The following is a 25,551-nucleotide window of genomic DNA, read 5'->3' as shown; positions in this document are numbered from 1 at the left end:
CAAAAATCAACAAAAACACTTACAATTTCGATTTTCGACTCTGCTTTGGTATTTTTTCCAGCGATTGTGTAAATTTGTCTCATATATTAGACATTGTGCTTGACTATTATAGTGAATTATAACTTTTTACTGAAATTCATTTGCAAATATTGAAGATTTTGATGAGAGAAAAAATGGATAAATAAAATGAAAAGAATGAAGAGAGAGAATTTGAATGGTAGTTCATTTTTTTTTATTTATTTTTTTTAATAATGTAGTGTGTGGGATATAGATGGTTACTGTAGCAATTTGTAGGTGGATATTAGAAGTGAGGAGTTAGTGGAAAGAAGGGTAAAACGGTACTGTTTTGCATGGGGGTGTAGGTAGGAGACCCTACACTAGGGTCTAGTGCTCACTACAGTAGAAGACTAGAAGAGACAGAAGAAACAAAAAAAAATAAAATAAAAATGAAGTTGATGAAACTGATCGTTGATGAGTATGATGACTCACCACTTAGTCAAAAATCTGAAAATGCCAACACTTCATCATCATCCAACTTTCAATCAAACCAACAAAAATTATGTAAGTAATTATCCACTTTAAATTCAAACTAATTTAACCCCCTCCAAAAATCAAATCAAATCAAATCAATTTCAAAACTCCATTACAATTCAAACATTTTTACGCAAGCTTAAACAATAATGGCAGCTCTCACTTTCATCCTCCGCCGTGAACTCCACCACCAAAACCGCCCTATCTTCGCGCCATTCTCTCTCTTCCGGCAGTTTTCGTCGTCGGAAAACTCCGGCTCCGGGAAGAATCCGATGATCGAGAAGATTTTGGTGGCAAATAGGGGAGAAATCGCTTGTAGAATAATGCGAACTGCGAAGAAATTAGGGGTTCGGACAGTTGCAGTTTATAGTGATGCTGATCGAAATAGTCGGCATGTTAAATTTGCTGATGAAGCTGTTCGTATTGGTCCTCCGCCTGCAAAATTGAGTTATTTGCAGGTTAATTCGATTATTGATGCTGCTAGGTTGACTGGTGCTCAGGTTAGTTTCTAATTTTGCTGATTTTTTTTGAAGGTTTTTGTGTGATTTTGTTTGTCTAATTGATTTTTTGGTTTATGGTTGGATGATGTGTGCCAATTGATTCACGAATTACTATGCTTAGAATTGTTATGTGATTAAACATGTGTTAATAAGAACAATTGACGCGTGATTTTGTCGTGAATTCCGAAATTATATGGAAGTTAATGCTGGGGAGAGTACTAGTTTAGGAATTGTATTTCATGAGTTCATGCTTATGCTTAGCTCCATTATTTTTGTGAGATTATATAGTTGAACTTGTGAGATTATATAGTTAAACATGTGAGATTATCTTAGGAATTATGCTGAGCAACTTGGAGAAGTTCAAAGTTGAACATGGCTTATTCTTTTCGGGGACGGAGGGAGTAGACTATTATGATCTTCTATGTTGCTGATTTCACCATCTTAGGGTCAGTTCAGCTTAATTTCATTTCAGTCCAATCAGTTCAGTTCCTAATTTCCTTCTTTCATAAACAATTCATTTCAGCTCTGTTAAGTTCAACTCACCTCAATTCAGCTCCAATCAGTAAGAGAGAGCAAAAGCCTAGCACTGAATGAGACTGGATTTTAGAGCTTGCATTTGATGCGCCAAGTGATAATGTAGAAAGTTATCATTAACAGGTGTTATGTACAATGACTCAAAAGTATAAATGTATAAGGTTATGATGCATAATACATGAGAGTGAGGGATAGCTCAAGTGGTTAGAGCTTCCCTCCCGGTTTCAGGAGATCCTGGAATCGATTCTCACCCCCGCCCTTGTGGCTCTCTAAACACCAAAAAAAAAATGATGTATAATACATAAGTCGCCATATAAGAAGTTTCATTGGGAATTTTATGCTGTTTAATAACATTCTTTGTAGATGGAGCCCATGGAGACTATATGAGTTAAGCTCTTAAGGGTGTTATGCATTTGGAAATACCTGGAAATTTTTGTATGATTATGGTTGAAATTATATTTGATGAGCCTTTTGAAATATAATAAAGAGAGTCCACCCTGCAGTGGCTAATGTGAGTAATTTTTCTGATGAGATATCTGTATTGTACAACGTGTATTGAATTGGAGAAGTGGCATTACTGATGTAGTGCTGAAGGCAGCGTACTCATATAAGATCTGATTAGCAAAAATAGCAATTGCTGGTAGCACATTTGTATATATTACCTGATAATTGGCTCTGTTTAACATGTGGCATGCAGGCGATCCACCCTGGTTATGGATTTTTGTCTGAAAATGCCGAGTTTGCTCAGAAGTGCGAAGACGAGGGCCTTTCATTTATAGGACCCCCTGCTTCTGCAATACGAGATATGGGCGACAAAAGGTGAAACAAGGAATGCCTTATGGTTTTTTTTTTATTTCAATTTGACTTTATGTGTGGATTTGAAGTGGTTCACATATCTTGTAATTGTTTGGCCCTGATGAGGTTCTCAAACTTGCCAATGTGTGCCATTTTTCTGTGGCTTGCTCTACTTTGAAGAATGTAAGGGTATCTGATATATTAACCTTTCGTTTGATTCATAGTGCTTCAAAGAGGATAATGGGTGGAGCAGGTGTTCCTCTGGTGCCTGGATATCATGGTAATGATCAAGATATTGACCTAATGAAATCAGAAGCTGAAAAAATTGGCTATCCTATTCTAATTAAGCCAACACATGGAGGTGGAGGAAAGGTGTGCCATGCCTGCCTTCTCTTTGTGTTTACTATTTTCTTAATCGAGTCATCATTTATTATGCTTGACTAGTTTTGATAGTGTTGCAATGGTATTCTATTATGCTTGACTAGTTTTGATAGTGTTGCAATGGTATTCTAATTTGGCTGACTCTTGGAAATTAATATTAGATACCTTTACGAATTTGTATCTTAGATTTTCCAAATTGGAACCACTTAACCACATTAAACTTAAACAAATGGCTGGATAATTTCTGGGCTTGGGAAAGATTATCTGTACAAGTACATATTAGTTAATGTACCATAACCAAATGTGGTTAGAGACAACATTTTGAATCAAAAAGATTTTGTACTATTTCTATAATATTGTTCATCTATGTTTACCTTATTGAACCAGCTACATATTCCAATTTTTTTTTTTATACCGACAACGATTTCCTTTTCCATTGGTTCAGACCTAGTTTTGGGCAAAGACAGTTTGTTAGTTTGATTTAGCACTTCTTGAGTTCTTGGTGATATACTGGTTACACTTCATCATTTTTCTGAAAAGAAAAGCAATACAGTGAAGCAATAACTTCAATGATGTTTTTGAAAATGAACCCACTCCAATACGTACTGCTAAAAAAAATTCCTCTTTTAGTTTATTCTCTTGAATAAGGATGCCTTACAAATTTCTATATGCCTTTTCTGCTCTTTTCTCTCCCTAGGGCATGAGGATTGTGCAAAACCCAAATGAATTTGTTGAAGCATTCTTAGGTGCAAGAAGGGAGGCAGCTGCTTCTTTTGGAGTGGACACAATCTTGCTTGAGAAATACATCACCAGGCCTAGGCATATAGAAGTGCAGGTCTTCCTCTTCTCTCTCTTATAAATAACTGTGGCTTTCTGTTGAAATCGAAAATATTACTTTTTTCTTATGCTGTGTTATTGTTGTAGTGACATCAGACAGAAAATTTGCATGCTTCAAACTCTGTGAAGCAAAAGATGGGCTTTGTTTTTACCTTTTTAGTTCGGCCAAACTTGTTAAGTAGTTTTTCTTATTTTATTTCATCTATCTGCTTTGTAGATTTTTGGAGACAAACAAGGCAATGTTATATTTCTATACGAGAGGGATTGTAGTGTACAGAGAAGACACCAGAAAATAATTGAAGAAGCCCCAGCTGTAATGCCTCTCTATATTTTGTTCAACTTTAAGATTGTGGATTGGAAGAGGTTTTAACTAAAGTTCCATCGATGCAGCCCAACGTTAGTAATGAATTTCGCTCTCAAGTGGGTCAAGCTGCTGTTTCTGCAGCCAAGGTATGCTGCAGGATTTACTTGAGCACTGGCTTGATTGTATTGTTTGTATATCTTGTGTTCGCTTATCAATGCATCATTATCCACATCCCAACATTGTTTCCATTAACCTTTTTTTTTTTTCTCTCCTTTTGCTTGGAACTTAACCGTTTCTCACACGGCTGTTCTTTGGTTTTGATTAATTGGGACTGGACTGCCAGTTCTAGATTTTTAGAAGCTTTCTGTTTACACTCAGCATATTGCTCTAAAGCCTGAAGCATAATTTTTAATTTAGGTTCTCTAATTTCTATAACTTTTGCTTAATCTTTCAACTTATTGCTTTGCTGAATTAGCATGTTTTGGGGTGAAAGGCAGTTGGCTATTACAATGCTGGAACTGTTGAATTCATTGTGGATACTGTCTCAGGTCAATTTTACTTCATGGAGATGAACACACGGTTGCAGGTGCTACTATTTCTTATATTTGTTGGTGTATATCTACAGCTCTACATTCTTGTGAAGTGGGACTTGTAACTGGTGTCATGCACATAATTTTGCAGGTTGAGCACCCTGTGACAGAGATGGTTGTTGGCCAAGATCTCGTAGAATGGCAGATTCGGGTTGCTAATGGCGAGTCTCTTCCTGTTACGCAGTCAGAGGTGCCATTATTAGGTGAAAATTTCACTTTAAACAAAACCCTTAATTGGAAGAATAAAAGTATCTTGCTGAATTTTTGAGCTAAATGTAGATGCTGCTATTTGCCCTTTAGATTGCCTTACTGCTGTTGATGCTCATTTTCTAGAACTATTAATTTGTTGGAAAAAGTTAAGTATATGAATGGTGAAATCAGGATGATCTAATACTGATGGTATAGACACTTGTAATTGCTCCGAACAAATGTACACTTAAATTGCAATTATGGTTGTTTAATGGCCGGTGTTACAATAGGTAGAAATTGAGTTGATATATATCGATGGTATACAAGAATATCTGTTGACCAGTAGGATTCCTTATAGATTTTGTCATTGGTTGTGTTTGAGGCTTGAAAAATTGCTTGGTCTTTAATTATTTGCTACAGGTTTTATTTTTGAGTTGTATAAATTAATGGCGGTTGATAAGGCTGCTGCTTCAAAACAATGACTAAATATCCTTTTTAGTTACCACTATTGGTTTTGATCGATAACAGTAATAAACATGAGTTGACAATTGTAAATCAAGGCAATGTCTATCAAATTGACAGTCATGCTATCTGGGTTTGACAATGGTAATAAGTGTGGGTTATTAAAGTATTTGTAATTTCTCAAGCATGGTCCCACACCAGATGTTTGTTCTGTAGATCTTTCTGCTTATTTGTAGTTTAAGTAGTTTGTGAAGTTAAAATACTTCTATTTGGTGGCAGGTCATGCATTTGAAGCCCGTATATATGCCGAAAATGTTCCAAAAGGGTTCCTCCCTGCTACTGGGGTTCTTCATCACTATCGACCTGTTCCAGAATCAGAAACAGGTCTTGGCACCTTTTATTAGTTTTTATAAGTACAATTATAACCGTGCACTTTTAATAATCTTTACCTCCACTGCCCCACAATTTAGTTGTTTACAGATGGCTTTGTTAGATGAGTTTATTTGGTTGTATCCTCATCTCTTGTTAATTGTCCCACCAAGCTCATTCAGTTTCCCCTTCTATTGGAATGATCAATTTCAATATTGGAGGAATGCTGTGGTTTTTATATTTCGTATTAATGATGTAGATGTGATGTGTCTAATTTTGCATGTTTTTATGATTTGTTAGAGTGTTTCTCCTTCACATATCACATTTGTTACTCCACCTTCCATTTTTGGTGCTCTATAACATACTTCCTTGTCAAATAATCAAGTTATTTTCTTTGAACAGTTCGTGTTGAGACAGGAGTTGAACAAGGAGACGCTGTTAGTGTGCATTACGATCCCATGATTGCAAAGCTTGTTGTTTGGGGAGAAAACCGTGCTAATGCATTAGTTAAGCTGAAGGATTGCCTATCAAAATTTCAGGCATGGATCTAGAACTTCCTTTTCACATGCTTTAAATAGTAGTATCTCCCAGGGAGGTAATTTCTTTTGAGGATGTCTGCAACGAATTAAAAATGATAGTAGAATTAGCATTACTGGTGCACATATTTTTAATCCAACCTTTTCCCTTCTTCATTTGAAAGCAAGGAAGGTGGGGGGGGGGGGGGGGGGGACGCTTGTTATAAGGACTGACTCGCTGAATTTTCCATGAAAGGTTTACCCAAATGATCAAAGTCATTTAGTCACTAAGTCAGATGTCGTCTCTTTTTTAGTAGTATTTTATTTTATTTTAAATAGGAGAGATCTCACTTTCCTATATGTTGCAACCTTGGGTGGCCTATTGGGTTCTCGTACTTTTGGCTTTTTGCTGTGAAGTTCTCACTTTGGAGGTGTGCTTAACAAGTTAACAGTAAAGTTGGTGTACTTTTTGCCTGAATTTGACTGTCAATGTATGTTGGAACTCATTTCGGTTCCTTTCAAGCTTCAAATTAACATGCAGTCTTGCCTTTTTACCTCTCTCAGTGAGGATCAATAATGCTAATCTCAGTAGTTTATCCTCTTAAACTGTAATTAAATTAGAATTATGAATTTTTACTATTTAATGTTATCTTGTAGCCTTGTTGCATCTGTTTTTGCATTCTGTGCTTGGTTAATAATTTAACATCCAGTTATTGTTGATACAGGTTGCTGGTTTGCCAACTAACATAAATTTTCTTCTTAAATTGGCCAACCACCGGGCTTTTGAGGATGGGCAAGTTGAAACTCATTTTATCGAGCACCACAGTGATGAACTATTTGCTGATTCAAGTAATATGGAGCTGGCAGAGGAAGCATGCAAATCTGCTACACATAGTGCAATGCTTGCTGCTGCATGTCTTTGTAAAACGGAAATTAACACGGGAAAGGGAAATTGTCTGGGTAAACAAATAGCTGATCTATTTTATAATTGTCCTAGCAAGGCCATTGAAGCACTGAATAATACTGACAATTTTGCAGGGGATAGAAGCCCTCTTTCAATCTGGTATTCTGACCCTCCATTTAGGGTCAACTATTGTGCCAGGCGTGATATAGAATTTGAATGGGAAAATGACTATGGTACTATTGGTTCAGTGCCCTTGAAATTGGCTCTTACATATCAGCAAGATGGGAGCTATCTTGTTGAGGTACCTATCCTTATAACTAAGGCTCATCTTTTCAAGCATTCCGTGTAATTTTCTTAGTTTTTTGCTAAGCTTAGTCTGTTATTTCTTTGTTTGCCGTAACTCAAAGTAAGTTTAATTTCACAGGCTAGAGATTGTGGTTCCCCTGGTATCGAAGTTAAGGTTGTGCAGCTAGGTGATCAAGATTTTAGGGTTGAAGCACAAGGATTAAGTGTGCTCTTAACTTTAGCTGTCTATACAAAGGTGTGTATCTTTGCATAATGCGATGTACTTCCTGAGATATATGTCACTACAAAAATAGGGAACTGAATTTTCCGCTGCTGCATTCAAGTCTTTCTGAAAGCATTGACTTTCCCACCTGCTTACTCTTTACTGACATGTGATTTATGAAACCTGTGATACATGCTTGAGTTACCCTGAGATTGAGAAGGTTGTGAAATAAATAGCTTACCAGTTATACTTCTTACCATCTTGGATGTTAACAAACTTTATGTTAGATATAAGGCATGCTGTAATTCTGGGATTGTTTTAGAATGTTGTTCCTGCTTGGTCTGCTTGACTTGCAAGAACTGTCAATGCTCCTTTAAACATTTAGAGCATATATTATTATTTTTTTGGCTAAATTCTCCCATATACTTCAATACTTGTGTGATAATTAAGAGATACTGAATGTGAAAGTGGAACCGTATATCTTAGCAAACAGAAATTACCCCATGCAACCTAACACCCTTGGATAGTGATTTCCACTCCAAATTTTGTCATGATCACTATATAGCCTGTATATGTAATGCATGCCTTTCATTTTTGTTGAGTCCTTAATTGTCCAAATTATTGTTTTCGACTAGGTACTGTAGTCTTTATCAATATTTATGGTGTATTTGGCAGGATAATATCAAGCACATATACATTTGGAATGGCCTACAATATCACCACTTTCAGCAAAAAATTGGTCTGGAATTGTCTGGAGAGGATGAAACTGAACAAAGGCCTGCAAGAGGAGCCGAGATGGCATCTCATTCCCCAGGTTCTGTATCCGCGCCAATGGCTGGTTTGGTGGTCAAGGTTCTCGCAAAGAATGAAGAGAAAGTAGAGGCAGGGCAACCAGTATTAGTTATGGAAGCTATGAAAATGGAGGTTTGTGCCACATACAATTTTTTGTATAACTTTGATCTGTTCCAAGTCTTAGATTCTAGTCTTAAAATGCTGTACTTCCTGTTCCAGCATGTTGTAAAGGCTCCTTCCTCTGGTTTTATTCACGGGCTTCAAGTAGCTCCTGGGCAGCAAGTTTCAGATGGTAGCATTCTCTTCATTGTGAAGGTGTGTGTCATCTTCCTGCTGATCATGCTTTCGTATATAAAAGTTAAACGATTTACAGATATGATTGCATAAAGTAATTGTTATTACGCTGTTGAGACATGGATTTTGAATATCTATGTATTAGATACTGATTAGAACTTCCTTCACATGTACAGGAAAAATAAGAGGAAAAATAAAAAGGTTTTGAGCAGCGCAATTCTTTCGCCAGGGAACAGTGTAGATCTAATATGTAAATGATCTCTTATTCATATGTAAGCTCTGTTAAAAGAATACCACAAAGGCAGAAACCTAGCTAGTCTTCTTCACGATGTAACAAAATTAGGCTGCAGTGCTGTACAGACTACACAAATAAACCGGAAATTCCTACTTGTACATTACATCTATTTGCCTGATCTTGGACGCTCAGGCAGCAATTCCTTCTGAAGTTTGCAATGAATTTCCATTTACTTACAGATCTTCCAACGGTGAGCATATAGCAATAACAAAAAGGAAGAGGATGTACTATACGTCTAACATCTTGCAAATCTTGGAAACTAAAATGATACATGGAATTTTTTATTTTCCAAACTAGTATAAAGAATCATTTGAAGTTTGCAAGTAAATACAAGTAATAAAGGTCTAAATAAGCTAAAAACTACTTTCTTGGTACTCCGTATGATTGTAAAACCAAAGTCAATTGATGAAAACGTATACAAAGCGTAATGAAAGAACTCAATATCAATATAGAGCATCTATCATAAAGGTAAGTCATATACATAGGAATGACAACGGATCATATTCGGGTTGGGAGCTTCACCACATCCACCCACTTGCTCCTCCCAATCCACCCATCTCCCATATACGTAGGAATGGCAACAGATCATATTCGGGTTGGGAGCTTCACCACATCCACCCACTTGCTCCTCTCGACCCTCCCAATCCACCCATCTCCCGCATCCGATCCATTCATCATCTACGGGTGAAACAGGTGGATCAAATGCTTAGCGGATGATGATTATAAAATGTATACAAAGCGTAATGAAAGGAGTCAAGATTGTCAGGCTGTATGTGGGCTTTAGAACACAGAAGCCCAAGACCATAAAACGATAAACAATGAAGACCAATTAGTTCGCGCCATTCTTCGACATTTATAACCACTTTCCCCATCCCCTTTTTCTCTTCAGTCCATTTTCTCTCTCTTAAACTCGAGTGTTTTGACACTCTCTCTTTCTCTCTGGTTCTTCGTAAGAGCGCAACAATGGCGGACGGCCATCTCTTCAACAACATCTCTCTCGGTGGTCGTGGCGGCACCGTTAGTCTCTCTTTCTCTCTCCTCATTTTCTGTATCTTTTCTCATTTTTCTTTGTTCATGTGTTTCTTTCATTTTTCCGCCTAACCCTAATTTTTCATGCTAAACGCTCGATAATTCTACGGTATCTTTCTTAGGGTTTGGTTGTACTGTGTATTGATCTTTGTTTATTTACATGAAATTAGTTTTGAGTGCGTGGAGAGATTTTTATAGCTTATTGATTAATTAATGTTTTTCTAGGTTTTACAGGTTTTGTTTGCATGAAATTAGGGTTTGATGATTGAATTTTTAAATATTGCGATGAATTGTACAAATTTCGGCGTTGGATGTTTTTGCCTTTTAATTTTAAACCCTAGTTATTGAACCCTAATTTCACGCTACCTAGCTTGATTGAATTTTGATTTGCTGTTCAATTGAAAATTTTGATTGCCTTTGGTACTTCTAGTCTTATTCAGTAGAACTTACTTGAATGTTGAAGAAGGTTGTGTTGAGGGGATGGAAAAGATGGATAAGACCAGAATATGTTGACGCAGCGATTGAATGCTATAAAAGATATTGAATAATAGAGGACTTGTTAGATAGAGAAGTAAAGGAAAACATGGGAATAAAAATTCTTTCTTCATTTCAAATCAACTGTGATCAAGCATTTAATTGTGCTATATTTTGTGCTTTATTACTTAGATTAAGAAGCTGTTATTTTCATATTGGTATTCGGGGTGGATAAGTAAATTTGTATTAGCTTTATAATAAATTGACACTTTATGATAAATCATGAATACGTGAGTTTAGTTGAGAAAATTACTGATATGGAATGTGCATATGTGTGTGTGTGTGCACGAGCGCGTTTGTTATTACAGTTTGTTGGAAAGCAACATGGGATAACCGAAGATGGTTTAGTATCATCTGGTATTTATTACAAATGTCTCCCATACTTTGGTTAGATGTTTTAGTATATATCTAGTCCAAATGTTTAACACTAGTGGCTATTCCCCCCCCCCCCCCCCCCCCCACACACACACACACAAATCCTGGGCACTATTTCTATCTCCTATCACTTTGTTTGTGCTCACATAATGTAGGATATTTTTAGGTAATTATTGATGTATATGTCTGTATGAAGTCTTTCATTTGTAATCAGTTAATGTTTATCTTTTTTCTGTCTCCTGTGTGGGCTTGCAGAAGCCAGGGCAGATAAGAGTTCATTCAGGTGGGATCCTGTGGAAAAAGCAGGGAGGTGGTAAAGCTGTAGAAGTTGATAAGAGTAATATCTCTGGGCTATTCTGGATGAAGGTGCCGAGGTCAAATCAACTTGGAGTTCGAAGCAAAGATGGGTTGTACTATAAGTTTATAGGTTTCCGGGATCAGGTATGTTATTTTTTTCGAACGAACATTTTTATTTTATGTTTATACTTCTGATTATATCACTTTGATTTGTCTTAATACTGTCTTATTTATTTGCTTACCTAAGTCCTACCAAATACGGGGTTTCTGAGTTTTGACCTCCATTAAATATGTTAATATGAAATAACTCGAACAGTATGGAAATATCTTTAAGGAATCTTAAATGAATCTTATTGGATTCGAAGGTCCCCCCCCCCCCCCTCCCCTTCTCGTGAATTTGATGTAGATCTTCTGACATCCTTATATACAACCATTTACTGCAATTATTTTGGATGTTTTTAAAGTTATGTGCTGTGTAATTTGTACTACCTACAATGTGTGCATAATTTATTTGCACTTAAAACCAGTTTAGTGGGTTTGGGGAAAGAGGTGAAATTTGACAATACTGCCTATGCGATTAGAAAGGGGAGTGTGCTCAACAAATTTACTATATAGATTTGTCTCCTCCTTAAATAGCAAATAATGAAGTAATTTCACCGGAGAAAAAAAAAAAAAAAAACCCTTCCCATTGAGGGAAATGATGCATGTATTATGAAATATCCCAGTATGGAATGTGTCGCATGTATTAAGAAATAAAGATATTATATAGAACAGACTTGTGCTTGTAATATCTATATTGGATGTCCTTTTGTGTGCTTATATAAAGTAGTATACAATGACAATCTTAGCATCAACTTCTGATGCCTCTGTGGAAGGTTTTGCCATGGGCAGCATAGTCCATGGCATTCATTTTCGGATCAGAAGGAAGGGCCCGTAAGTGGAACATATGCTTTTTGTGTCCCTTTGCTTCTGTCTTTCTTTTGACATAGGGGTTAGCAGTGTTTAGTCTTATCCTTAAGTTAGAGGCTTTTATGATTCATCCACCATAATAGATCCAACTGCTTGCCAAATTATGTCAAATAAGTAAGCCAACAGTTGGTTGATCCATTTTAATATAGTGAATTTATTATTATATCATCTAAAATTCTAAATTAGTAGTTACTTTTTAGATTATATTATCTGAGATAAACATGCGAGTTGAAAGTTTGGTTTATTTGTAAATATAGATTTTGTTAATATATTGTTTTTTTTTGTCATCGCCTCACATAAAATTGTCAGCTGAACATATTTGGATACATGGTCTTATGAGCCTGAGAAGGCTGCTTATGGTTGTTAGCCTACCATCCTTATGTGGATATCGATATCCATCAAGCAACAACTGTTATTTAATCAAGTTCGAGATAAATAAATATATCAATGGTGACACAATCATGTTGAAGGACTTCCACCCAAATTTTGTATTGATTATACCAATGTCGATCATATAAACTTCCATGTATTTGGTGTCATACCTTTGAGCTACCTAACTTTTGGTGTCCCACGATTATCTCCCTCCCTTGAGCTTCCCCAAAACTTCAGTGTCTTTCACTAGAGACGTCTTCATGCACACCTGTGCTGTATCTTTAGATCTCAATCTCAATCTCCCGCATACCCTAACCCATAACATATAATCCATATTATAGGCTAACAATCACCTAATTCATCTAGAACTTTGATTTCCTTAATACTACCAAACTCCTAATAATATCTTACAACAATGATAACATTCCTAATTATTATCCTAATAATATAAGTACCAAACTAACAAGATCCAAAGTGCGATGCTAACCCAACTTTATTTGTCCATCAAGATAAAAACACGTCTAACAAAGTTCATGATGTGTTGCTGCTTAAACCAATTCTATGTGACTTCAGCCTGCACATATGCTACTCTATAGCAAAGCCTTCTCTAGTTCTCTACTCCGTAATCTTGGCTCGGTGATTGTGGTCCAGTTACTATGTTGGCCGTTGGGACTTGTTGAACTTGCAATTCTAACAATGGTTGATTTGTCACTGATTATTTTATTCATGTACTTGGCAAACCTTGTGGATATAAGTATATAACAATGGTTAGACCTATCACTGATTTTATAATCCAAACATTAATCCAGTGCAGAGTTTGTTAGACCTTTAATCTCTTCCAGCAATCTTGTGGATGTAATTTTTTAATGTGTTTCAAGTGCATCTACATCTCTGGCTGTAATTGTTTATGCTATGTTTTGCATGAAAATTTGGTGTTGAGTTTATTACCTTGCCTGTGGCTCCTTTGTTGCACTCTGTAATATTGGCCTCGTTTCTGGATGTTGCTCAGTCTGCTGTTTGAGATTTTTGCAAAAATTTAAAAGCCTGATGCATGTTTAATCATCAAGGAGAATACTTCATGACAGCTGATGAATTCTTTTGTTTGTATAGGATGTTGCCACTCTGACTACTTTCTTCCGAAACAGCTGTGGAATTACCCCTGAAGAGAAGCAAGTATCTGTCAGTGGGCATAACTGGGGAGAAGTTGACTTGAATGGTAACATGATTTTCTTTATCCTTTTACTTATTATCCCTTTCCTGGCTCTGTATATATTATCTTAAGCTGTATAGCCTTTCATATGTCCTCAAGAGGTCCCAGCTTGAATAGATCCAGATTTACAGTTGCATTGAAGTTACTAAAACACCGAGTCACCATTGTTTTGTACATAGTGTTTTTATAGTTTGGAATTTATATGATAAATAATGGGTGGATGAATAATTGCATATATTGGTGATATTTGATATTTTTAAGTGCCGCATAACTTATGACTGATTATTTAAGGTCGGGCTTTGGGTTGACTGGGTTAAAATCTAATGGAATCAAAGGGGACAAAGAACAAAAGGCATGAGATTGAATATTTGAGGCGGCTAATTAGTGATTAAATAGCTGACAAAATCTAGGGAATTACTTTCTTGGAATTACTCCCTTCAAAACAGAGGAAATCCCTTACCATCAACAGATTTTACTTCATGAGAACTGCGATTTCATGAATAGATCACTTATCCTATAGAGATGGCCTATTAAAGTAGTGTTTTATTTAATGTGCTCTCTGCCCTATATTGTTTTTCGGTTTTTCCAATTGTGAGTACAAAATTAAGAAATTTGGAACATTTCATTTGCAATATTATTTTATATTTGTATTTGTACTTTTATTGGAAAGTATCAAAGTACACAATTCAACGTTGAGGAGAGATAAAACTAAAAGTAATTTTATTGTAGTCACCTCATCCTTGAATTTACAAATAATAATAAAAAAAAAAAAAAAAAATCTCTTGCAAATTTATTTCAATTTGGGCATATTTTTTTTATTTTTTTTTTAAATGTGGACAAATGTCTCAATAAATAAATTTGAGGTCATTTAGGAAGAAGTGATGCTTTTGAAAAGGAAAAAAAAAAAAAAAAAAAGAAAGAAAGAAAACAAGAATTTCTTAGGTCACCATAAGAAAATAGGAAATCTAATATGGGATGAAGGGAAGTAGCCATTTACAGGTACCTCAATTGGCTATAGCATTCTAAGCAGCCATTTGCTTCATCGCTCTATACTTAAAAGCAACATATTCCCAAGTTAATTTATGGGGATTTTTGTATAAAATTTTGCCTGCCTGCTTATTAGCAAAAGCTCATTTTAGTTTTTAGCTTATAGAGGCTGTCATTAATTTTGATCAAATCTTGACCTTGCTGTTATTGGTGCTTTTTAGTTTTTACTCATCATATATGTCTTGCCCCTTTATTTGCTCCTTTTCTTCTTGATCTGTTTGACACTCTGAACTGAAATTTGTCTGATGGTAAACTAATGAATTTCATATGCTTTTCTCAGGGAATATGCTGACTTTTCTCGATGGCTCAAAACAAGCCTTTGAGCTATCTTTAGCTGATATATCTCAAACTCAGATGCAAGGGAAAACTGATGTTCTATTGGAGTTCCATCTTGATGATACATCTGGTGCCAATGAGGTTGTTCTTTTATCATGGTTTAGAAATTCCTCAATGTATTAATTTGTAGATCTGCGCATTTGGTAATGTTGGTGGCTTGGTTGAGTCAACATTATTTAGTTTCCTTTTCTTGTATCTTACAGAAAGATTCTCTGATGGAGATAAGTTTCCACATACCAAATTCGAACACCCAGTTTGTTGGTGATGAAAATCGTCCTTCAGCCCAAGTGAGCTTCTTTCTGACTCTCAGAATCTTGCTGACCAACAATTTGTTATCTGAAGATTTATATCTTATTGTTTGGCTGATTTTCCCCTTAGGTGTTTCATGATAAGATCATGTCTATGGCTGATGTTGATGCAGAAGAGGCTGTTGTCACATTCGATGGTATTGCTATTCTTACTCCAAGGTTTGTGCAACCCAGTCTACTTTTTCTCTCTAGAGAATATGCCAAGTGTTGGATTGTTTGTCTTTTTATTATCCTTTAAGATGAACATGAATTGCTACTGACTGTTTTACTCTCTATTAATCTAGGGGTCGGTATAGCGTTGAGCTGCATCTTACATTCTTACGTCTTCAAGGACAAGCAAACGATTTTAAAATCCAGTATAGCAGTGTTGTTCGACTTTTCTGTCTTCCTAAGGTTCATTACTTTCAAAACTTCTGTTATCTTTTCTGATTGGAAATTATATGCATTTTTTTCTATTGTATTATTCATTCATCTTCTGTTATGTTGTTGCAGTCAAACCAACCGCATACATTTGTTGTTATCACTCTTGATCCTCCAATTCGTAAAGGGCAAACGCTGTACCCTCATATTGTGATGCAGGTATTTGCGGTTCTATTTTCTGGACAATTTCAGGTCTTTCTTTAATTGATATATGCTCTATTTGCTTCTTCCTTTTTTCAGTTTGAAACCGACTATGTTGTTGAAAGTACTCTTTCCATAAATGAAGATCTCTTGAATACCAAATACAAGGATAAGTTGGAACCTTCATACAAGGTAATGCTTAGAGATTTACTTAATGAATATAAATTTTGAATTATATTTGTCACTCCCATTTGCGCATTCCTTTGGATTTTCATTCAGTGATGTAGAATTTGTTGTTGGTTTCCCATAACTCAGGGTCTCATTCATGATGTGTTTACAAACATATTGCGTGCCTTATCTAGCGCCAAAGTCACTAGGCCTGGAAAATTCCGCAGCTGCCAAGATGGCTATGCTGTCAAATCATCACTTAAAGCTGAAGACGGAATTCTATACCCACTTGAAAAGAGCTTCTTCTTCTTACCCAAGCCTCCAACCCTTATTCTTCATGAGGAGGTGATTTCTGTATATGTGTATAACATTTTATGTAGCATCATGTGTATAATTTACTGGCTATCTGTTTTCTAACAAACATGATTCCTTATATACCAGATCGATTATATGGAGTTCCAAAGGCACGTTGTTGCAGGATCCAACATGCATTATTTTGATCTCCTTGTAAAACTGAAGACAGATCAGGAGCATCTCTTTCGGAATATCCAGAGGAGTGAATACCAAAACTTGTTTGATTTCATCAGGTTTTAACAAGCTTCCAAATTCCAACATTTGATTTGAAACTTTAGTAACACCTGGTTTTAATTTGACACGTTTATATGGTTACTTGCAGCAACAAGGGCTTGAAAATCATGAACGTGGGAGACGGTCCTAATGCACCTTCACTCTCCATTGCACCTCTTAGCAGTGATGATGAAGATCCTCATATGAAGAGGATCAGGGATGCACAAGATGAGAGTGATGAAGAGGTATTAGACCATTCCTGTTCCCTGTGCGTTGTGTAATGGACTAGTTGATGTCTTCTCTTTTCTTTTATTTCTTGGTTTCCTGTGAGGAGACAGCTATCAATGTTTGCTGGAAAAGGTTTGAACATATAGTTTTGACCTCTTTACAGGATGAAGATTTTGTTTTAGACAAGGATGATGGAGGATCTCCAACTGATGACTCTGGAGAAGATCAATCGGATGCTAGTATTAGCGGTGATGAGAAAGAGGTAAGTAGCTGACCAAGACATTGTGTCTGTGCGAGATATATATTAACTTTATTTTTGCTAATAATTAAAATCTCCAAGTAATATGAAAGTATTTGATACAGAAACCTGCTAAGAAAGAAAAGAAAGACTTGGCATCAGTTAAAGCTTCTTCAAGCAAGAAGAAATCTAGAGATGGAGATGAAGACGGATCAAAGAAGAAGAAAACAAAAAGGAAGAAAGATCCAAATGCCCCCAAAAAGGCAAAAACTGGTTTCATTTTCTTCTCTCAAGCTGAGCGGGAGGTAAAGATGGCAGCGGATACAGTCGTTTCGTATTTATAATATCCATTGCAGTATATTTTAATGTAATTTTGGGTGTATTTTATGCAGAACACAAAGAAAGAAAACCCAGGGATTGCATTCTTAGACATTGGGAAGGTTCTTGGGGAGAAATGGAGGAAGATGTCAGGTATTATGATATAAATAGAGACATTACTATCTGCCTTGTTGAGTATCTCAAACAACCCTAAGTTGGTTTGTTTTGTTATACAGCTGAGGAAAAAGAACCTTATGAAGCAAAAGCTCGTGCTGACAAGAAACGGTACAGTGATGAAATTGGTGACTATAAGAATCCACAACCAGCAAATGCAGACTCAGGGAATGAGTCTGACAGCGAGGAGTAGTGTAATGCAAATCCTTCTTTGTATGGAGTAGTGTAATGCAAATCCTCCTTTGTAGCCATCTTGGATGAGGATCAATTATCATTCTACCTTGCACAGTTGTGTTTATGTATCAAGGGTAGTATATCAGTAGGTGGTTACGGAGTATTTGTTTTTATATCAGATGACCAAAACTTTGCTGGGATAAGGAGGAATCAGGGGTTGTATAGTGCATTGCCATACTCGTATTCATGGTACTAAACGACCAATCAGCGAAACCTGTTAGGCTGCTAGCTCATCCAGAGTTTTTTTTCACATTACTAAAAACTAACGATAAAAGGAGGAAGGGAACAAAAAAGAAATGCTGAAATTGTTTACTGATAGATTTCTTTTTTTTTTTTTTTTCTTTTTTTTGGGTGAAATATTGATTGATTTCTACATGCTTTCTGATAATCAATTAATCATAGCTTTAATTTTATGACACTCAGTGAATGTAATCAATCTTGAAGCTATTTTCCAAAATGATCATATATGCTTGAAAGTATTTTTCTTATAATCGATTAAACATGTAGATGTTAGAGGAATAATGCTCTAAATGCAAGTATTTGAACTATAAAGTTTATAAAAACTACCAATAACATCTTGTCCAAAAAAAAAAAAAAAAAAAAAAAAAACTACTACTACTAATAAATATAATATGGCAGCATATGAGGTGGTGATACAAGTAAAACAGTAATACATTTGAAAAGAAATTCTAAAATAAATCCCAACTAAATTATACGAGTAAATAAAAATAAAAATCAAATAGTATTGGATGAATTTGTTTAACTATGAATTTGTGCTTTATACTTCTACTACGTATATATTTGTTAAATTTGAGTTGCAAAGGAATATAAGTTAAAGATGATCATCATACAAGTATTATCTGTCTACATTTAACTATGTTGCTTACATCATCGTTTGACAAACCAAAAAGAGCAAGCATGAACAGCCACAAAACAAAAACAAAGCAAACTTGTTTATCGACATCGTTTGCTGTTGGAAAATGTTGAGTGCTCCACTGCTCCCTATCTAATATCTATGTCATTGTCCACCGTACCAACGAGTACAGCACCGTTTCACAATAAGCGGTTCATCTCTTGTTGTCATTGAATTTGTTGTTGCTTCTTTTCTTCATAAGTTAAGATTTATTTTATATTAGTAACATTCTTATATTGATCTTGTTCACAACTTTTTAAAATTAAACTGAACTTGTCAGATGTGAATTAAACTGAACTTGTCATCATTTGTGAAGCAAATCATGTCTTACTTCTTACATACTTGAATAATACCTATATGTGGAAAACCACCAAAAATTGTGGATGTCAACAATATTGATTGGTTAAAGTTCCAAAATTTGAGATAAGAGTACTTTGTATCATTTGCCTTTTGTAATTCTTTTACATTAAACCAATTTTTTACACATACAAGAGTACAAGACAGTATTAGAATTAAGTTGGCGGATAGTAGAAAATTATCATACTTTTTTTTTTTTTTTTTTTTTGAAGATTATCATACTTTTTTTAACCTATTCTTAATTTTTAATTTCTTTAATTATTTTTAAACACCTTTTCTTAACTCAAGTACTTTTTTAATGTCCTGAGCTCAAAAAAAGTACTTTTAATGTCCTTTAGTGGCATGATGAGTCACAAATTTATTTTTCCCTCCCTTCAAAATTGGAAGTAACATATATTGCACTTCCTACTACTCCGTATTAAAAAAAGTTAAATTTTTTTGTCACACTATAAAATACAATATGATCCAAAAAAAAGATAGCTTAATTATCCCAGGCAAATATTTGGATAATTTAATATCCTCATTGATTTGGTCTGATGATAATAATCTTCCTATTATAAAATTCTGCTCCGAATATCCTAGTTGGTTTCAACTCCCAAAATAACATTCTCAATTTCTCACCCTATAATTTACTTGTAATTATTTTATGCACTGTTCATCTAATGTATCCATATAATTGGATAGATACCCACCAAAAATAACACTATTTTCTGGCCACTTTCCCTCAAAATTCCTTGGTATTTATTAATTCAAGGGGAGGTTTATTGTCATCCACAAACCCCTTGAGAATTTCTCGTTCATCAGCTATTTTTCCGGTGTTTTTGTCTCTGATTTATTCAGTTGTTTTTCTTTCAGGTATCTCTCCTTTTCTCTATTTTTTTGATTAATTATTTGGTGTTTTTTTTTTTTTTTTGAAAGAATTTTAGTTGGTGTTTTTTCTATTGGTTTTTTGTGATTTTATTTTTGTTTGTTTGTTATCTGTTTTTTTTTTGTGGGTTGTAAATTTTTGTTGGGATTTCGTTTTCCTCATGTTTATGGGTTGGAAAAAAAGTCATTTTCTGAGCATTTGTTATTAGAAATTTAGCTTTAGTAATTAATTCTGAGTTTGATGTTTTTGTGTTTCAATTTTTATTTTTTTTAGGTGAGTTTTGATTTTTTGTTAATTTTAGTATAAAAAGGTTGGATTTTTAGTATTTAACCTTGTTTGGTGTTTATTAAATCATCATGATTTTGATAAGTTTGTAGCTTTCCCATGTTAAATTCTTAATTGCCGTCAAATTTTGTCAGGGTAACTGATATTGTGTTTCTGTTCGTCTGATTTTATTGAAATTTGGAAAAAAAAAAAGTTTAATTTAGGGAGAAAAAAATAATGGAATCAAAGAGCAATGAAGGTGCTGAAAGTGTTGTTGAAGTGGCAGAGAATTCTTCTGATAAGCCTGTTGAAGAAGCAAAAGGCGATCAGAAGCGTTCTCTTTCCAATTCGACGGATTCGGGGAATTTGAGTGCAAAAAACATGATGTTTAGGGCTGATATGATTGATTTCAAGAATTGGGATATTCATTTGGAGAAACGTTTGAGTAGGGTTTTTTCTCGAGATCAAGATCTCAATGCCACCAAGAAAGAAGAGTGGGAAATCGACTTGGCGAAACTCGATTTGAAGCACAATATTGCCCATGGCACATATGGTTCTGTTTACAAAGCTGTTTATGATGGAAGGGATGTTGCAGGTAATGAAAACTAACTTTTATGTTCTGTTGATCACTTTATCTCATGATCAATTCACTATCTACTATTATTTTGTCAAGTTTAGTTTTGTATGATCATAAGTTTGAGTGTGTGAATGGAAATTGTACACCAGGCATGGCTTGATAGAGTTCAATATCACAGGGAAAGGAGACATCTGATATATTTTTGTACCCCTATACCGGGGACTAATCCATATGTTGGACTATTGTAAAGTCTACATGGTTTCGATGATCTCTTCGTGTGTGTCTACCATTAATCTGATGACCTTGTCTGTTAACTATTAACTGTTACTACGGATTGATTAAAATTGAAATTGTTTCTTGACCTTATGATGCACTTAATCATTAAGCTTTGATCATTAGTTGAGGTCTGCATGTAGCACAAAGTGCCATGTGCTGGGCTTATGGTGTGTTCTGTCAATAGCTGAGGATCACCATCCATATTTGTAATAGAAAATGTTTATGGACTATCTGTCATATGTATAGCATCGGTGATTTGGTATATAGAACTCATGACCCCCCAAATTTGACAAGTTTAAAGATTATGGTAATTTGTATAGTTCTTTGTTGATTATATGGTTATCGGGGTTCAGGTGGCAAAAGCTGGATTTGTGATTGTTCATTAAAGTGTTCCTTACTTGCATATGACATAGTTTTGGTTGATAATGAAAGTATTAGATATCTCTTTAATCTATACAATTTCAATTTCTTATGTCGTGACATTTAATTTGTCGGGCATGGCATATTGGTACATACAACTATACAAGTAGTAATTTTGTCCTAATGCATCTTATTTTGTGCTCACCTGTTCCTTTTATTAACTTTGCTCATATTTCTATGCCAAATTCAATTATCTTCTGTTTGGAGAAACACTATTACGTTATAATTCATGTCAAACTCTTGCTTCCTTAAACGGTTAAATCTTTGAAGTGTTGGATAAAGCTTGATCCTAAAGCAACCATTTGATTATCAATATAGATAAGAAACTTGACTTGAGCAAATTTGTTGGTTAATCTGCCATTTTATTTTATGAAAGAATGAAACTACTTAAATTTTTATGCTATCCTGAAAGTTCGAAATACATCTTAGTAAGCATGTGAAACAAAACTAAAAATCAACTTAGGGCCTGATTTACTGAGTTGAACTAAATGTTTATGAGAGAAGGAAATTAGGAACTGAACTGATTGAAACAAGCCCTTAAACCAAACGTTTGCTTAACTGTTTATCAAGTATCTAATTATTGTAACATTTGAATGAAAGCAGCAATGAACTATTGACTATATAAGAATTATATATATATACATATCTACATATACTTCTGTTATACCATATTAATTAGCTTGAATTCTTATTTGATATGCCTCAGATACTGCTATGTATAACAATACAAATATCTCATAGCTACCATTACTTCTACTTCAATTTTTTTTTTCTTTTTTTTTTTTTTTTTTTTTTTGGTGCTGCATGTATTAATGGGAGCTTTATGTATTATTAGGATATGAATTCTATATATTATCTTCATTGGTATGTTTGATTGGTTTACTTTTTTTTTTTTTTTTTTTTTTGTGTGGTTATATTATAGTGAAAGTTTTGGATTGGGGGGAAGATGGTATGGCCACAGAGGCTGAAACTGCGGCTCTTCGGTCCTCATTTCGGCAAGAAGTTGCTGTTTGGCATAAACTTGACCATCCCAATGTTACAAAGGTTAAAACTGTTAGAAACTTATGCTATGTCTTTTGATTTTTGTGCTTTTGGTTTGATCACATATTCTCATGTGACTGACATTTTTTTTTTCAAATGTAATGACATTTTTTTTTCATATCCATATTTTGTTGAATAAATTTGCTAAGGTTTGAACTATTAAATATATTTTGTAGTTCATTGGAGCTTCAATGGGAACTTCAAATCTTTTAATTCCTACCAATAGTGGCAATTTGGGCAACTCTCTTCCTTCTAGGGCATGTTGTGTTATAGTTGAGTATCTTGCCGGAGGAACGCTGAAAAATTATTTGATTAGAAATAGGAAGAGAAAACTTGCTATCAAAGTTGTAATTCGACTTGCTTTAGATCTTTCGAGAGGGTAAGTTCCATATAACTTGTACCTTTATTTGTTACTTTATTATAAGAAAGTGATTAGATTGTGTACCTTCTTATATGTGCAGATTAAGTTACCTTCACTCTAGAAAGATTGTACATCGTGATGTCAAAACTGAAAATATGCTATTAGATACTAGTGGTACATTGAAAATCGCAGATTTTGGTGTTGCTCGAGTTGAGGCACAAAACCCACGTGACATGACCGGAGAAACTGGTACACTAGGATATATGGCACCAGAGGTAACAATAGTGTTATTATTTTGACGATGTTTTTATTAAAATTATTAATTTTGGTGAAATTGATTGCAAAATTAATTTTTATTTATTATTTGATGACAGGTTCTTGATGGTAAGCCGTACAACAGGAAGTGTGATGTATACAGTTTTGGAATATGTTTGTGGGAGATTTATTGTTGTGATATGCCTTATCCTGATTTGAGTTTTGCGGATGTCTCTTCTGCGGTGGTTAGAGATGTTAGTAGTTAGGGATGTCAATGGGGCGGGGCGGGGCGGATGTTGGCCTTCCCATCCCCATCCCCACCTAACATTTTTATCCCCATCCCCATCCCCATCCCCGCGGCGGGTCTAATATTCATCCCCATCCCCACCTCGGCGGGTACAACTCCAAAACCATCCCCGCCCCACCCCCCACTTGGATATCCATCCCCGCCTAATCCCCACCAAATACCCGCCTAATCCCCACCTAAGACCCACCAAATTTCCGTGTCTTAAATACACAATCCTACATAATTAATACGGATTATAATATTAAAAAAAAAATTCTTAATATTACACACATTTTTGTTTATAATATAAGTGTAGTACAAAATATTATAATTAATATTTATTTCACGTAATTATTTTATAAAATAATATAAAAGTATATAGATGTGGGTATGAGGTGGGGATGGGGCGGGTACGAAGTGGGGCGGGTGGGGCGGGCGGGGATGGGGTGGGTACAACTTAAAATCCACCCCCGCCCCATCACCCATGGCGGGTATCGTTTTCATCCCCATCCCCGCCCCACCACCCGCCAAACCAAGACCCATCCCCGCCCCATTGGGGCGGGGATGGGGCGGGTCTCCTACTTGACCCGCCCCACTGACATCCCTATTAGTAGTGTACTTTCACGAGTTTTATGCATAATAATTTGATTTCAACTTTTACCTGCTTATTATATTAACTAAGCTAAAGTGTTTTTTTTTTAATTTATTTGATAGGGTATGCGTCCTGATATACCAAGATGTTGTCCACCTTCATTAGTGAGTATCATGCGCAAATGTTGGGATGGCGAACCAAACAAACGCCCCAACATGGATGAAGTAGTGAGGTTATTGGAAGCTTTTGATACAACCAAAGGCGGTGGGATGATACCAGATGATCAAGTTGTTAATAGTTGTTTTTGTTTTGGCCCGAGTCGTGGCCCATAACTCTCATCAGCTATGTCGTCTGGACTCTCATCAGTTATGTCGTCTGGATTAATCGGTTTTGTGCCCATCCATTTTGTTTCGGGCTAAGATGTATGTAGGTTATACGATTTTAGAATATTAAGAATTTTAACAAATTTTGTTCAATCTTTTATCAATGGAATGTATTTAATTTTGTAGATTTTATTTTATTTTATTTTATTTTATGGTTACATGATATGTATAGGGATTTCCATATGTAATTAACAAGAATAATATTTGTTGAATTTTTTTTTTTAAATGTTAACATGAACTTCAAATATCATTAAAAAAAAATAGGCATAACTGCATGTGATTGATATATTGAATGTCTAACACCAATATTTATAGGCTTATAGCTAATTGGAGGATGAAAGAAATGACTAGAATTACCTAAATTTTAAAGTACTTAACATTTAGAATTTTCGTGAACCATTGTTCCCATTTCCTTCCAATTTCAAGTGTTCTCTAGAAAGTTCGAATGAATACAAGCTTGCAGATATATCAAGAGAAATCATGAGCATAAATTTTTGGATTCTCTCTTTCACACAATTAAAAAAAATACCCCATTAACCCCCCTTACATACTAGTTTATTCATCTCTATGTACTAATGTACGAAGTGATTTTACTTCGTAAGTGATCTACAGTTGGTGCTTTCGGTTCCCCGACCTCAGCGGGTTGACCAATAGCCTCCTCTCCTTACGGCAGGTGCCCCGGGGTTTGATTGGGGAGGAATTCAAGAGCATCACTGATAAAATTGAGGTACTTAGGGCCTGTTCTCTTACGTTGAAATTCAATTCAGTTCAGCTCAGCTCAGCTCAATTCAGCTCAACTCAATTCAATTCAATTCAGTTCAGTTCAGTTCAGTTCAGCTCCTAATTTCCTTCTCTTATAAAATATTCATTTCAATTCAGTTCAGCTCAGTTCAGTTCAGTTCAGCTGAGTTCAGTCAATGAGAACAGGCCCTTAGAAGCAATTTTAGATGAAGTGCAGACTCATATGCTGATAGCACTGGCCTCATCCAAGGCAGAGTTAGTGAGCCCTCTTATCGGAGGAGGCCCTTCGGTTGAAGACTTCCAGGCTCGGTTAAAGCGAACGCCATGACTCAGGAGCGGTATCCATTACCTTGGGAGATTCTTGGGTGAGTGTTAGCGAAAGGCCTTCTAGACAACTCTTTCAGCTTAGGACAACCTTTAGCCTTCTTAACCTATTTAACAACAATCTATAA

The 25,551-nt window shown here is 35.3% G+C and overlaps 3 protein-coding genes across 3 annotated transcripts; all 3 read left to right on the top strand.

Annotated features, from left to right (window-relative positions):
* Window positions 1–557: 557 nt before the first annotated feature.
* LOC145604015 (methylcrotonoyl-CoA carboxylase subunit alpha, mitochondrial-like) lies at window positions 558–8,976 on the top strand. Its single transcript, XM_081659972.1, has 16 exons — window positions 558–1,031; window positions 2,263–2,384; window positions 2,585–2,732; window positions 3,439–3,576; window positions 3,796–3,891; window positions 3,969–4,028; window positions 4,376–4,468; window positions 4,564–4,675; window positions 5,403–5,507; window positions 5,895–6,031; window positions 6,733–6,967; window positions 7,046–7,212; window positions 7,336–7,452; window positions 8,095–8,343; window positions 8,431–8,526; window positions 8,682–8,976. Exons 1-16 carry the CDS (start codon window positions 681–683, stop codon window positions 8,688–8,690), a joined length of 2,235 nt encoding a protein of 744 aa, XP_081516098.1. The 5' UTR covers window positions 558–680; the 3' UTR covers window positions 8,691–8,976.
* A 681-nt stretch (window positions 8,977–9,657) lies between these two features.
* Window positions 9,658–17,822, top strand: LOC145604008 (FACT complex subunit SSRP1-like). The gene is made up of 16 exons (XM_081659967.1): window positions 9,658–9,817; window positions 10,994–11,179; window positions 13,487–13,592; window positions 14,914–15,050; window positions 15,173–15,256; window positions 15,348–15,436; window positions 15,562–15,670; window positions 15,770–15,856; window positions 15,938–16,030; window positions 16,154–16,351; window positions 16,448–16,593; window positions 16,683–16,818; window positions 16,965–17,063; window positions 17,165–17,344; window positions 17,432–17,510; window positions 17,594–17,822. Exons 1-16 carry the CDS (start codon window positions 9,764–9,766, stop codon window positions 17,722–17,724), a joined length of 1,914 nt encoding a protein of 637 aa, XP_081516093.1. The 5' UTR covers window positions 9,658–9,763; the 3' UTR covers window positions 17,725–17,822.
* Window positions 17,823–19,472: 1,650 nt separating this feature from the next.
* LOC145604002 (serine/threonine-protein kinase 52-like) lies at window positions 19,473–24,492 on the top strand. The gene is made up of 7 exons (XM_081659961.1): window positions 19,473–19,890; window positions 20,382–20,762; window positions 22,363–22,484; window positions 22,658–22,860; window positions 22,943–23,117; window positions 23,217–23,351; window positions 24,098–24,492. The coding sequence occupies exons 2-7, from the start codon at window positions 20,405–20,407 to the stop codon at window positions 24,305–24,307; spliced, it is 1,203 nt and encodes a 400-aa protein (XP_081516087.1). The 5' UTR covers window positions 19,473–19,890; window positions 20,382–20,404; the 3' UTR covers window positions 24,308–24,492.
* Window positions 24,493–25,551: the final 1,059 nt, after the last annotated feature.

This window comes from Chenopodium album, chromosome 2, assembly GCF_948465745.1.
Source record: "Chenopodium album chromosome 2, dcCheAlbu1.1, whole genome shotgun sequence".
NCBI lineage: Eukaryota > Viridiplantae > Streptophyta > Magnoliopsida > Caryophyllales > Amaranthaceae > Chenopodium > Chenopodium album.
The sequence above is the reverse complement of the archived record's forward strand: the minus strand, read 5'-3'. Positions and strand labels throughout refer to the sequence as shown.

Bases quoted from the DNA above. Each gene is read 5' to 3' on its own strand.
- LOC145604002 (XM_081659961.1), top strand. From the start codon at position 20,405: ATGGAATCAAAGAGCAATGAAGGTGCTGAAAGTGTTGTTGAAGTGGCA. The intron at 20,763-22,362 runs GTAATGAAAACT...GTTATATTATAG, and splicing joins TGATGGAAGGGATGTTGCAG to TGAAAGTTTTGGATTGGGGG. The intron at 23,352-24,097 runs GTTAGTAGTTAG...TTTATTTGATAG, and splicing joins CTTCTGCGGTGGTTAGAGAT to GGTATGCGTCCTGATATACC.
- LOC145604015 (XM_081659972.1), top strand. From the start codon at position 681: ATGGCAGCTCTCACTTTCATCCTCCGCCGTGAACTCCACCACCAAAAC. The intron at 1,032-2,262 runs GTTAGTTTCTAA...TGTGGCATGCAG, and splicing joins CTAGGTTGACTGGTGCTCAG to GCGATCCACCCTGGTTATGG. The intron at 2,733-3,438 runs GTGTGCCATGCC...TTCTCTCCCTAG, and splicing joins CACATGGAGGTGGAGGAAAG to GGCATGAGGATTGTGCAAAA.
- LOC145604008 (XM_081659967.1), top strand. From the start codon at position 9,764: ATGGCGGACGGCCATCTCTTCAACAACATCTCTCTCGGTGGTCGTGGC. The intron at 13,593-14,913 runs GTAACATGATTT...TGCTTTTCTCAG, and splicing joins GGGAGAAGTTGACTTGAATG to GGAATATGCTGACTTTTCTC. The intron at 17,064-17,164 runs GTAAGTAGCTGA...TATTTGATACAG, and splicing joins TTAGCGGTGATGAGAAAGAG to AAACCTGCTAAGAAAGAAAA.